This window comes from Neopelma chrysocephalum, unplaced genomic scaffold (assembly GCF_003984885.1).
Source record: "Neopelma chrysocephalum unplaced genomic scaffold, ASM398488v2 Primary Assembly neopelma1_281, whole genome shotgun sequence".
NCBI classification, from domain to species: domain Eukaryota; kingdom Metazoa; phylum Chordata; class Aves; order Passeriformes; family Pipridae; genus Neopelma; species Neopelma chrysocephalum.
In genome coordinates, this window is record NW_020897943.1 from 317227 (window position 1) to 330301 (window position 13075).

The window sequence follows — 13075 nt, forward strand, 5'->3', positions numbered from 1 at the left end:
CTTTTTTTCCCCTGCCTTCTTTTAGTTTTCTTACAATTTATGGCTGGGGTGAGTCACTCCAGTATCATCTCATTTTATTAGAAACAGGATTTATGGTGTTGCAAAGGCAAAACTGTTTTTCAAGCACTTACCTACCAAGAAAGGGCTGTACTGCCCTAAAATCCCTCTCCAAGGCACCTGAACATGCAGGTGACTGGGTCAGCTGTCCCAAACAAGCATCTTTTGCCCATCTGAGGTGGAGGTGGGAACCTGAGGGACCGGCAGACAGCTGGGGACAAAAACTCCCACAGCCACTGAAAGGTGAATTGTTCCTGCTCCTGAATCACCAGCTTTAGGTTTTAATGCCATTTCTGAAACCTTCGCTTCTGAACTGAGCCTTCATTTATGTCCAACATAAGCAAATCATTGTATATGTTCATCCTGATAGCGAGGGCAGTCTGAATGCTGAGCTTTGTAGGGAAGTGCAGCCTGTTGTTGGGCACTTAGGGAGAGTATTAACTCATGACAGCTGAAAGGATCACTCTGAGGAAAAGGGTGGGAATGCAGCAAACCAAGCCAGCTTTTTGTGCTGGAGAAAATCTCCGAGAGCTGTGTGTCCTTCTGACCGTTTGGCATCACTGTTAACACTGGCACCAGTCCCCATCCTTCCTTTTCTGCATCTCTTTTGGTTGCACACTGAGTCCCTGGCACGTTTCCCCAGCCCCCCGTGGGCCCAGGTGCTCCTCCCTGCTGCGGGTCCAGAGGATGCTCCGGCCTCACCTTCCCGGAGGGATGTTATTCATGCAGGAAGGAGGTTTTCCCCATCCTCTAACACACACAAAGCAGACCCACCCCAAACACTGTCTGCCAACATCCTCATCTTTGTCTCCTCGTCCTTTCCTTGACGTCCCACCTTCCTGGATTTTTAGCTTGCAAGTCCCCCCTTGGGGAAGGGCTTGTGGTCCTGTGCCACCCTCCACAAAAAGGAGTATTTTCCAGCCCTCTTTACTAATCCAAAATCATATCCCTGAGACTCTTGGTGCTGCAGAATTAATTGAAGTGAAGGCTCTGGAGCACAAATCTGATGAGGAGTGGCTGAGGGAGCTGGAGAAAAGGAGGCTCAAGGGGACCTTCTCGCTCTCTACAACTCCCTGACAGGAGGTTGTAGGAGTTTTCAGTCTCTCCTCCCAGTAACAAGTGATAGAACAAGAGGAAATGGCCTGAAGTTGTGCCAGGGGAGGTTTAGATTGGGTATTAGGGACAATCTCTTCATGAAAAAGGTGGTCAACCATTGGCCCAGCTGCCCAGGGCAGTGGTGAGTCCCCATCCTGGGGGATTTACAGGGTGTGTAGATGTGGCACCTGGGGACATGGGTGGCCTTGGCAGTGCTGGGGGAACGGTCAGACTTGATGATCTCAGAGCGCTTTTCCAACCTAAATGATTCCATGAACAACCTGTTGGGTGTGCTCAGGGAGCAGCAGGGACCACCCCTCTGGGAGGGAAGGTCCATCCTGGGCTCGTGGGTGTACCTGGGTGTTGGGTGCAGAGCCCACCTGTAGCAGGATGTGCAGATCCTGCAGTGCAGGGCTTTAACCTCCTCAGCATCTCATTTGGTGGTGGTGGAATTGGCAGCCTTGGAAAACCTGTTTTGATGCAGAGGGGGCTCCCACTGGCCTGGGCAGCCTGCCTGGAAAAGGGAATGGTCTCCTCCATTCATTTCCTCCATGGATGCTCCTGTGTCCTAGTTACCATCCCAAGCGTAGCACACATACCCAGAACTAAATGCAGTGAGTTTTTTTGTGGGCAAACCAAAAATAGGAAAAAGAAAAAAGACCTTAAAAAATTACATTGTAGGTGAAAGTGTAAAGTGATTTATTTTTCACAATGGTGAAAGCTGACAGCTGGGTCCCTCAGCCACCCTGGTCTGCAGCATCAGTGTTCTATAATGGAAAAATTTGTGTTGTGCTGATACTGTTCCTTTGCCTTCCAGCATGCACATCTCTGAAAGCCAACAAGAATTCTTCAGAATGCTTGATGAAAAAATTGAAAAGGTAAGACACAGGGACGTAAATGGACGTTCTCAGGGGAGGACACACGGGTTTCCCAGCTCCACGGGGAGGACAGCTGGACCTGCCTGCTGCTGCATTCCACATTCTCCATGATTGGAAGGGATCTGGCCCAAGATCCCCTTAACTGCTCCTTGGTTAGATAGATGAAGTGCAAAGAAGACCAGAAAAGTAGGGATTGCGGGCAGTACTGGAGAGAATCCTTTGTTTTGTGGGAACATCACCAGTCTAGGACGGATGGCAGGTTAACTCCAATGTCCAGGATATCATGGATAAAGGAGAAGAGCAGAGTGGGATTTTAAGTCATTACTGATTTATCTTTCATTTAATCTCTGTGGGAGACAACTGGAATCTTGATGCTGGTAAAGCTTTGGACTTGATCTTAGACGACTTTTCCAACTTAAATGATCCTAAATGATCCTATGAATAATTGTATCCCAGTACAGATGGGAAACTGAGGCTTGAGGAATTAAGTGGGCTGTGTGGATCAAGTCTAGATCTCAGTCTTTGCTTATACCTTGAGCTGAGGTTCGTGCACCAGTACACCCTTTACACTGCCTATTTTGGAGTCATTTGTCTTGTTTAATACTTTATATTAAATATTTCCTTCCTCAATTGCAGTAAGCTAATTTGTACTGCCAATTTCCGACTGGACCTGAGGAAACATTCCTGTTCTGAGAGGGAGGTCAGACACTGGTTTAGGTTTCCCAGAGGGCTGGTTGTTGCTTCAGGCCTATCAGTGTTTCAGAGATATTTGGACAATGCCCTTAACAATGATGTAACTTTTGGTCAGCCCTGAAGTGCTCAGGTGATTGGGCAGATGATCCTTGTAGGTCCCTTCCAAATGAAATACTGCTATTCTATTCTATTCTATTCTATTCTGTTCTAAGTTGTGTTGGGTTGCAGAGTAGAAGGGAAATTTTTACTTGGATGGCTCTGAATTTCTGCCATGTTTGCCAGCACTCCTGGTGTTAGGAGTCAGAGTGTTACAAGGGGTGACAAATCTCTTATTTGTCCCAAGCAACAAATTTGTTACTCTAAAAAGAATATAAATTATGAAAGCAAAAAATGAGATAAAGGGGAAGAGTAGAACTGAGGAGAAGTTTGTAGATTCCTGAGAAGAATATTTCTGTACCAGTATTTCACAGGGGTAAGATTTTATGTAACCAAAGTGCATTTAAAAGTAGAATTTCTACATATCCATAATATAGCTACATCTCCTTTGAGTAAATGCATCACCCTATGAATATTCAGATGCCTTTCCTGGACATCATCCCCTTCCATAATGTCAAATGCAAAATCTCCAGTGAAATGGATTTTCCAAAGGTCTGTGTTATCTGCAGTCCAGGCCAGCTGAGGCTGTGTTTGATGATGAGTTCTGGGTAGTTTTTTGTTTCAGGGCACTAATCCCATTCCTGCCACACTGAGTGCAGCTGCCCATGTCTCCTGGCTGGTTGGATCATGCTCTCAGGTGTTACAGGTGATCTCCAGGGTATTTGTACAAATTTATCTTCTACATCAGGAATTTGTTTAGAGGGGATACACAGTTTATCTGTCAGAAGGAGAGAGAGGGCTCTCCTGCTTTTCAAGCTGCTGACACTTGATGGGACTGGCAGGAGTTAATGTGCAGCTGAACGTGGGATTTGTGTTCTCTGGGGACCTCCTGTGCCTGAGGAAATAGTCTTCCTAAGGGAGGGTTTGGGTTTCTTAATTAATCTTTGCCCATAACACATTTTCTTCTAGGTATTGCCACTAATGCCAAAAAGATTGGAAAACATGAGGGGTTTTGTCTGATGCCTAAATAGCATTTTGAGGACGCTGTCAAACAATTAAACGAGTTCTGTCAGTGAGCAGCTCACCAGTTGCAGCTGAAATAGTTTGCAGAAGTGGGGGGTGTTGCCTGTGGCTGATGAGGTCCCAAAACATGTTGTAATGTTCCCGTGGTAACCGTGGCCATGAGCAGCACTGGGTTTGTGATGGAGACATGGAGTCTGTCACTGACTCTGGGCTGTGCCTACAGAAACTCCGCAGGCAGGAGCAAAACATCCCTCAACTTGTGCTGGAGTCCCAGGGGGTGTTAGGTCACTTATTACAAGTGAGTAACAACAACTCTTACGTGTGAGCCACGCATTAGACAGGAAAATGAAACGGGTGTTTTGGACTCCTCACAGCCATTAAATGGACAGGAAGGTCAGCTAAAATAAAATTTCTGCAATCAAAGTGTGAAATGGAAAGAACACAGGCTGACATTTCATCAGCTGAAGCATTTATGAATCCTGCAGATCCAAAAAAAGCCGCGATGAAACAGTCTGGAGAATCTCTTTGGCTGCCCCTACGAAGCTCAACTGCCTCCTGCAAATGCCACCCAAAGGTAAAAATCAGAATGTCAACCCCAATGAGTGGAGCTCCTGTCTACCAAAATTCAGTGTCAAAACACTGTGAGGCATTCAGAGGGAGACATCTGTTCTGTCTCTTCGTGAGTCCCTGCCTGGAGAGCTGGAGCTGAACTTGTCTGTGTGGAACTGCGTGTGATTGTGGTAATTCAATTCATAGGGTTTGTTGGAAGGAAGAAATACTGGAATGAAAGCTGAGGTAGCACTGCCTGAGAATGTGAAAGTCAGCCTTGCACATAGATGTTGGTTCTGCTGGAGTCAACCCAGTCGTTTCAGAGACACCAGAATTTGAGCTTAAAATACTGAAAAAACTCATGAGAAGCCAGAGATACAAAGTTTTGTGGGAGACTGGGAGTAGCTGGGTAGAGTTAAGCACAGGAAACAGTAGTTAGATGTCATATCATGGAACATCCTGGTCTGGAAGAGTCCCACAAGGACCATCAAGTCCAGCTCCTGGCCCTGCACAGGACTGCCCCAGGAATCCTTCCCTGTGTCTGAGAGCACTGTCCAAACACTGTTTGTCACGGGCCTGGCTTTTGGAGACAAAAAGACACGTGTGCAGCAAGAGCTCAGGAGGAAAATGGAGCAGAGACAGGCAGTGGGAAGGAGGCAGCTCACCTGGTGTCAGTGTGATCATCATTATTGAAAATTAGGCCTGCCTGAAATCACAGAAATATATTCCAGTGGAGGATGAGCAACAGGTAATAGCAATTAAGCTTGAGGAGAGTGTTCCCCCAGAGTAAATTAGAAAGATGTGGGTCAGGAGTACAAGTGATTTGCTTGACCTGAGAGATGGAAGCAGAAATACGCAGAAATACAGCTTTGGAAACCTGAGAAGGAAGCAGAGAGTGACTGAACATTCCTCCTGAAGCAGACCCAGCAGCTGCTGGATAAATCTGAGATCTGCTGTGTCCAGCAGAGGAGAAAGGTGCTCCACTGGCTGCAGCCAGGGCTGGGGCAGTCACTGCCCTCTCACAGGGGGATAAATCTGGTTTTGAAATACCAGCTCTGATTAGGAAGACAGAAAAGTGTCCTGGTAGGAGGCCATTAGTATTGATATTCAGGCAAATAAATTAATTACCTGGGTTCTCTCTAACCTAATAGTGCAAGGACTAATTTAGTCCAGTGTTGCATTTGCCTTCAAAAAGAGTCACTGAAGCACACAATGAAGAGCTAACACCTTTCTCCTCAAGTTTCTCCAGTCTTCGGGGTGTTTTTTCTTTCTACATCTCAAATTTGTTTGGACCCTGATTCCACAGGACCCCATGCAAGTTCTGTGTCACCCCTCAAGAAGAAATCCCAGCACAGGAAGGACATGGACTTGTTGGAGAGAGTCCAAAGGAGGCACCAAGATGAGAAGAGAGATGGAGCAGCTCTTCTGGGAGGAAGGGCTGAGTTGGGATTGTTCAGCCTGGAGAAGAGAAGGCTCTGGGAAGACCTTATTGTGGCCTTTCAGTGCCTAGGAGGCTCCAGGAGAGCTGGAGAGGGACTGGGGACAAGGGCCTGGAGTGACAGGACAAGGGGGAATGGCTTCCCACTGCCAGAGGACAGGTTTGGATTGGGTATTAGGAGGAAATTCCTCCCTGTGAGGGTGGGGAGGCCCTGGCACAGGTTGCCCAGAGAAGCTGTGGCTGCCCCTGGATCCCTGGAAGTGTCCAAGGCCAGGTTGGACGGGGCTTGGAGCAACCTGGGCTAGTGGGAGGTGTCCCTGCCCATGGCAGGGGGTGGAATGGGATGAGCTTTAAGGTCCCTTCTGAACCAAACCAGCCTGGGATTAAGAAATAATCTCAATGCAAACATGCTCATGGACAAAAATGAGATTAAAAAATGTCATAGCAAGTGAAGGTGTCCCAATAACAGCTCTGGTGTGGTCGGTGGATACCCCGAGCGTGGGGGATCGTTGCCACCACCACAGGGTTTGTCACTTTGGGTCAAGAGATCACTTGGTCTTGGGCACCGGTGCCAGTGTGGGGGTGGGTGTGCGGGGATTTCTCTGCCAGCCCACTCACCTGGGAGCCGGGAGCCGGGTCCGGGAGCACCCAGGCCAGGGCAGAGATGCCCGGCATCAACTCGCTGCATCCCCTCGTTAGTAAAACTGGGCATGGAGCGCGGCGGGGACACAATGCAGCTCGTTGTATGGTATTTAAAGAGGAAGGGGGGTTGCTAACGAAACGTATGCAAGGGCAGAATGATTAGGCTGAAACTCATTAGCAAAGTGGATTGCTCTTAATGACTCCATTGATTTTTCCCTAACAAAATGAGAAACGGACAAAAATTAGCACAGTATACAATGATTTAGTGCCGCCTCCCGGCATTTTCTTCCCATCCTTTCTGCGCGGGCTGTAAACAAAACCAGATTGATGAAAAGGGTTCCCAGCGCAGAGCCGGGCTCGCCATTCCCAGCGCCGCCTCCTCCGTGAAAGGGGCCACTGTGTCCCCCCGGCTCTTTCAGCCCGGCAGAAGAAAGGGCTGCTTGGTGCAGCTCGTTTCCCCTCTCCCGGCCCGGCCGCCCTCCTCTCCCTCCCTCTCCCGGGGCCGTGGGTGGGATGCCGGTGCCAAGCTGCGGAAGCGCATCCCCGGCGCTGCCGCCCCTGCCCCGGCCGCACAAGGGGCCATTCAGCCGGGCGGGCTGTGCCTCGCCCTGGCACCCGCACGGGGGGGAAAAGCCCTTTTCCTGTGATTTTTCCTCTTCTAAAAGGATCTCATCAGCCGTGGTGCACCCCCGGTAGGCGATTTCTAGAGGGGGACGAGCCCTTCTGGTTTGGGTACAGGCAGGAAAGGAGGCATTCAAGGTGTTTGGAGGTGTTCCTGTGGACACCTACAAGAGCTGAAAGTTGGATTTGGAACTGCAGGGGAGGAAGATGGGATTCCTCAGGAATTAGCTGGACTTGGAGGCGTGTGTTACCATTATCATTACAACTCATTTAATGTCCTGTGCTATTAAGGGCTATTAAAGGAAGGCCCATAAATTCCTGTTGGTAGCCACCTGCTCTGTTCCAATGGCTCCTCTGGATGCTCCCCTGGACAGGATTTCACTGGCAGTCATGGAATCATAGGCTCATAGAGTGGTTTGGGTTGGAAAGGGACTTTAAAAATCATCTTAGTCCACCCCCTGCCCAACAAGGGCAGGGTCATCTCCCGCTACACCAGGTTGCTCAGAGCCACATCCAGCCTGGCCTTGGACCCTTCACGGGTGGGGCAGCCACAGCTTCTCTGAGCAACCTGTGCCAGGGCCTGCCCACCCTCTCAGGGAGGAATTTCTTCCTAATCCCCAATCCAAACCTGTCCTCTGGCAGTGGGAAGCCATTCCCCCTTGTCCTGTCACTCCATGCCCTTGTAAACACTTCTCTCCATCTTTCTTGTAGCCCCTTGAGGTACTGAAAGGCCACAATAAGGTCACACTGGAGTGTTCTCTTCTCCTGCAGACTTCTTTTCCAGACACATTGATGCTCTGTTTGAGGGAAGTTGTTACCTCCTCTGCTTCCTTTGCTTCCTGACACACATCTGCTCCTGGAAAAAAACCCCATCATCCTTTCAGTCTAAACTTAGATACCACTGGAGCTCCTCTGCTCACATTACCAACTCATCATCTGGCTGCTGCTTCACTGGTTGATGTTTCATAGAATCAAAGATTGGTTTGGGCTGGAAGTGACCTTTGAAGGCCATTGCTGTTGAAGTGGGTCCTTGGCATCCCTTTGGGGATTGATGCACTGGGTAGCCACAGAGCAAACCCAGAGGCAGAAGAAAATGGCAGGAGGAATGGGAGGGAAAAAGGGGAATGCATGATGGCTTCCTTCCAGGATTTGGGTGTGTCTGAGGCTGTGATAGCAGTGATGGCCACTGGTGGGAGCACGGTGGGGAATGATGGGCTGTGGGGCTCCCTCCTGAGCAGGAGGCCAAGGGACCAGGTAAATGGATCTCCTGCAGGTGCCCCGAGCCTCAGCCATCCCTCACTGCTGGTGCATTTCACAGCTCTGAAGAATGCTGGACAAAGGTTTCATCACCACCAGCTTAGTCTCCTGGTTTTGTCCAGGTGTGGTCCCTGGACTGGAGAAAAGTGGTGGATTTGGGCTTCACTGCAAAGTATTTCAGTGTTCCTTCTTTTTGAGTCATAGCTTTCAGTTTAAAAAATGTATTTTATTTCCTTTCTTTCTAGGTCAGTGACTGCTGAATTGGAATTTGGGCTGATTAGTCTCTTGGGGTTTATTTTAACTTACTAAGAAAACCCTTTTGCTAACAGTGCTGGGCCCCGGGGAGCTGTTAGAGTGCACACATTCCTGGGTGTGGACTCTCCAGCAAAGCCAGTTCTGCAATCCCACCACTGGCACTGGGATTGTCACTGCAGAGGCATTTTGGAGCCTTTGTTCCTGATGTGCACCCCTGCTGTGTGTCCCAAATAAACTGATCGCTGCGTCAAGAAACATCTCTTCCCCTTTTTTTTCACTTTTATCTCTCCTCCCTTCCCTTTCCTGACAGGACAGTGACTGGTTTTGATCTGGGAGGCAGCTGGGTACCCCTGTTTTACCACTGCTGCGTTGGTGTCTTCTGCTTACAGGGTGATGTTGAGTTTTTATGCTCTGTTGGAGGTTAGACAGTCTCATATTTACCCTTTTTCTTCTTCCATGACAGCCCTTTGCTCGGCTGCTGGGATTTTCCACGTGAGCACTTGGGTGATACATCCAGCACATGGGAAAAATGGGAAATAGCCCAGAGATTTTGGGCACTGCATTTGAGGGACTTGTTTGACACAGGATATCTCGGGTGGTTTGTGTCAAAAAGCTGGTTTTGTGCAGGGAAACAAGGATAGTGGGACCTGTCAGGTCTTTTTTTTGCTGCTTTGAACAAAACAGGTAGTGAGGGACAGGACATACCTTCTCCAGGACAACATCCCAAGGGAATACCCAGAGAGATGCTGCTGCCAGTCTTGTGGTTGGGCTGGAATGGAAGGCTTAACATGACTGGTCTGATAAGAAATCCATGTTTTGTGAAGCTTAGCCCTTATCCCCCACTGTGCAAGCGTAATTTCAATACGAATGGTATCTTCTGCTCTTAGGTTAAACTCTTGCTGGGGTTATCACAGGAGGTGTTCTCGTTCACAGCAGCTGCCTTGTGTTGCTCATGGGATTATGTGCTTCCTTGCTTTTGCCTCGGAGATTATCTCTTCCCAACAAATGTGCAGGGTTGTGCCCGTCAAGGTGAATCTTGGCATAAAATAGGTTTATAAATCAGTTTGTTGGGCTCCCCCTGGAATTCAGTGTAGGGGATGACGTTTAGGAGATTATTAGTGAGAGAAAGGGAAGGGTCTCCTATCCTGGTTTCGTGGCTGGAGGAGTTGTGCAAGCTCCATTCCCTGTGCTGGAGGTTTCTCCCCAGCCCTGAACTAAACCCACCACGTTTGGAGACCTGACCTGCATTCCTAGCGAGCGCTCCCTCAGCTCATTCCTTTCTGCAGTAGCCATGTGCAAACTGTCTGGCTTTTGTCCTTGCAGGGTCGTGACTATTGTTCAGAAGAGGAGGATGTCACATAGTGCCAACTCTGCCGCTCGCCCCAGGAGTAACTACTGTGTAAATAGATTTACAACCCAGCCGAGACCTTCCGGGAGTCTTCTAGAGCGAACAGCACTACATAACAGAAGAAGATCATTTCCACATTATATACTCCATTCAGTTACAGTGTTTCCTAATGAACAGATGAGGAATATTGCTAAGAACTCGTAAGGAACTGTTTTTGTTGCTGCTAGTTAAAACTTGTTGCAACTTCTCACTTTTTTCTGTGTCCAGATACGCAGCAAATCCTTAAAAAGTTAATCCAAAAGACGTTGTTGATTTTACTGAGGCCTCTGGCCTGTTTTCTATCAGATGAGGTAGTGTTATACAAAGCTTCCATAAGTGAACATTCAAGCATCTAAGAAACACCCTTAAGCTGTCTGTCAGTCCGCGTCCGGGCCGGAGTGCTTGTTAATGCTGGTGATTCCAAGCTTTGGAGATGGGATGTTTTTGCCATGGCAGGCCTTGTTTCTCTGCTGAGAAGAAGCTGAGAAATTATTATCCATTAAAAAGCATGTTATCACTGAAATACTGGAAGTGATGCAGGAGCAGAAATTTGTATTCTAAGAGGAAAAAGAGTTTCATTTAATAGGTATCTTAATCGAGGACTAAGCTTGCAGTATTGGCTTTGCTGAGCACGAATGGGAGTGTGATCACAATCATTTTGAATCTCTTTTTTTCTAAGAAAATAAACATTTTACTGTTTTTATGTATTCTTGTCTTTTACCATTCCTACAACACAATGTTTTCAGAGTCTGGGGACAAGGAAGACAAAACCAACCCTCCGCCTTGATGAGTCCTGTGGATCTAATCTCTTAAAGCAGCTCTGTGCCAACTGGGGGGATCTGTTGTGTGTCCTGTAGAGTTTATTTTTCCATATTAAATGGAGAGGATATTACCTTCTCAAAAGCAGATGTAATATTTTTAACAAATGCTGTCATGAGTTAAAAAAAAAAAATTAAGGAAAAAAATACAGCTTTTGTATTTATTATTTCAAAGGAGATTGTTACCTGTGCTGGTATTTCTTCCTGCTTCGATGCTGTATGAGGGCAAGGTTTGCACTCCAGTCCATGGAGAAATTTTGTCAGGACATAAGTTTCTGTACTGTGTTGATTTTGTTGCTCTGATGTGTGTGATGGACGTGGAATAGATCATGGGATTGCTTTAACAGCATCTGTTATGATGTGGCTTCAGGGGGACATGGAGCCCGAAGTTTATTGTTGGCCATTTTTCACTGAACCTTCTGAAAAATCAGAATCCTTTAAAGGGTTCTAAGTCTCTCAGAGGTCACCTGTGTCTTCTGAAAATCTCTAAATTTTTGGCGAATTTCTTGACTAAAGAGGTTTCCTGCAATGTTTGCTCTGAGTGGGGTTGGACAGTCCATGACAGAGGATTTCCTTCCCTCTCACTGCTGTGCCATACCTAGAATACGTCCAGAAAAACCCCAACTTCCTCATGCTCCCATCCCTGCACTGGATTTGCCCTTGGCTTTCAGGCAGTGGGGTGGGGAGGACCCACCAGGGAGAGGGACCTGTGAGTTACTCTTACTTGTGTGGCGCTGGATATGAGCACCTCCAGCAGGAGCAGCTTTCCAAGCAGCTGCAGATCAGTCTGTTTGCTTGAGGCAGAAGCTGTTCCTGAGCTCTGCAGGCTCCTCAGTCCCCTGGGCTCCCATCAGCCCCAGTCTGAGCCCCGCGGTTGCTGTATTCCAGGACTGAGACAACTCAAGTGCTTCTGAGCTTGAACAGCTTTCCCTGTGACAGCTCAGTGTCAGGGTCCTCCCTGGCGTGTTCAGCTTTATCCCGATGGTCAAAAATTTCCAGCCAATTTTGATTTTCCTAAATCCTCATTGCATTTTAGCAGCTGCTTTGGCCACGCAGCTCTTCCCGAGTGTCCTGCCCTCCCTGGAGGTGAGGTTTCACTGCCTTCCTCCCATCCCATCCTCCTTGTTGGAGCTGTTGGCATCTCAGTGCCACGGAGCCGTTGGATCCGTGATGAATTCTTCGAGGTGATAACTCCAATCCTCTTGGATATGATTTTTTTTCCATAATTTATGCCAGCTCTCGAGCAGGTAGCCACGCTGAGGGGAGTCAAGAGACTGCACATTTCAATTATTTAAAAGACTTTAATTAATAAAGAGTCCTGGGGCTTGATCCCGCAAACCCTTCTCTCCAAAGTGCTTTATAAAGCTTTGTGAGTGGTACAGGAGTGATGGGATTGGGTCTGTTCTTCTGAAACATATTTCATTGTCCAGATGCTGAACATATCATGTATAAATTTCCCCTCACAAACCCTGTGTTAGACACATTGGGGTCTTTCTTTCAGCCACCTCTTAGTTTTAATAATTCTTTTATTTCATATTTTTCTTGCCAGTGATGATGGCACCGTAGGCCTGGGCTTTGGTGGAAGCTTTATGAGGGAGGACAAACAATTCCCATCTTACCTGTGCTCTTATTCTGAGCAGCAGCAAATGCTTTAGTCTTCTCCTTCACCCTTTAGGTGACAGTATTTGTGACTGTCCTGCTGCTGGCTGGGGAGGCACGAGGGAGGGCAGGAGGTCTGGGGGGCATCAGTGGTTGTCTGTGGAGTTGACATGCTCCAGGACTGCTCCAGTACTGCTCCAGGACTGCCCCAGGCTGCTCCTGGGATTGGTGTGAGGGAGGCAGCCTTCAATTTGCTCTTACCTTCTGCAAGAAACTCTCTCAGGCACATGGGGTGTCCTGTGCAGGGACAGGAGTTGGACTGGGTGATCCTCACGGGTCCCTTCCAGTCGAGGATGTTCTGTGATTCTGTGAGACATGAACAGGACTGAGGGTTTGGGGAGGGAGGCAGGTGTTGCCTGTTCATGCCAAGTCAGCAAATCCTTGGCCACGACACGTCTTGCTGCCATCACCCTGTACCAGGCAGGGCCCAGGAGCTTCTTGATGGTTTTCAGCCGACTGAACGACTTGGTCAGGCAGGAGAATTGCTCCTGAACAGTTTTGGATATGGAGAAGCAGAGATCAGATCCCACAAGGAGCCCCATGATAGTGCTCAAATGAATGTTGCTTTTGAACCTGCTTTAATTCTTCCACCTTTGCAAAATCCTGG

General features: G+C 48.1%; 1 protein-coding gene across 3 annotated transcripts in view; it reads left to right on the top strand.

The window, feature by feature from the left end:
* Positions 1-10984, top strand: part of CUNH1orf21 (chromosome unknown C1orf21 homolog) — a 113847-nt gene extending 102863 nt beyond the window's left edge. For all 3 annotated transcript variants that reach the window (XM_027704483.1, XM_027704484.1, XM_027704485.1), the window contains exons 5-6: positions 1970-2030; positions 9928-10984. In XM_027704483.1, coding sequence (XP_027560284.1) covers positions 1970-2030; positions 9928-9966 — 100 coding nt within the window. In that variant the 3' untranslated portion in view covers positions 9967-10984. The remainder of the gene's footprint in view (positions 1-1969; positions 2031-9927) is intronic.
* Positions 10985-13075: the final 2091 nt, after the last annotated feature.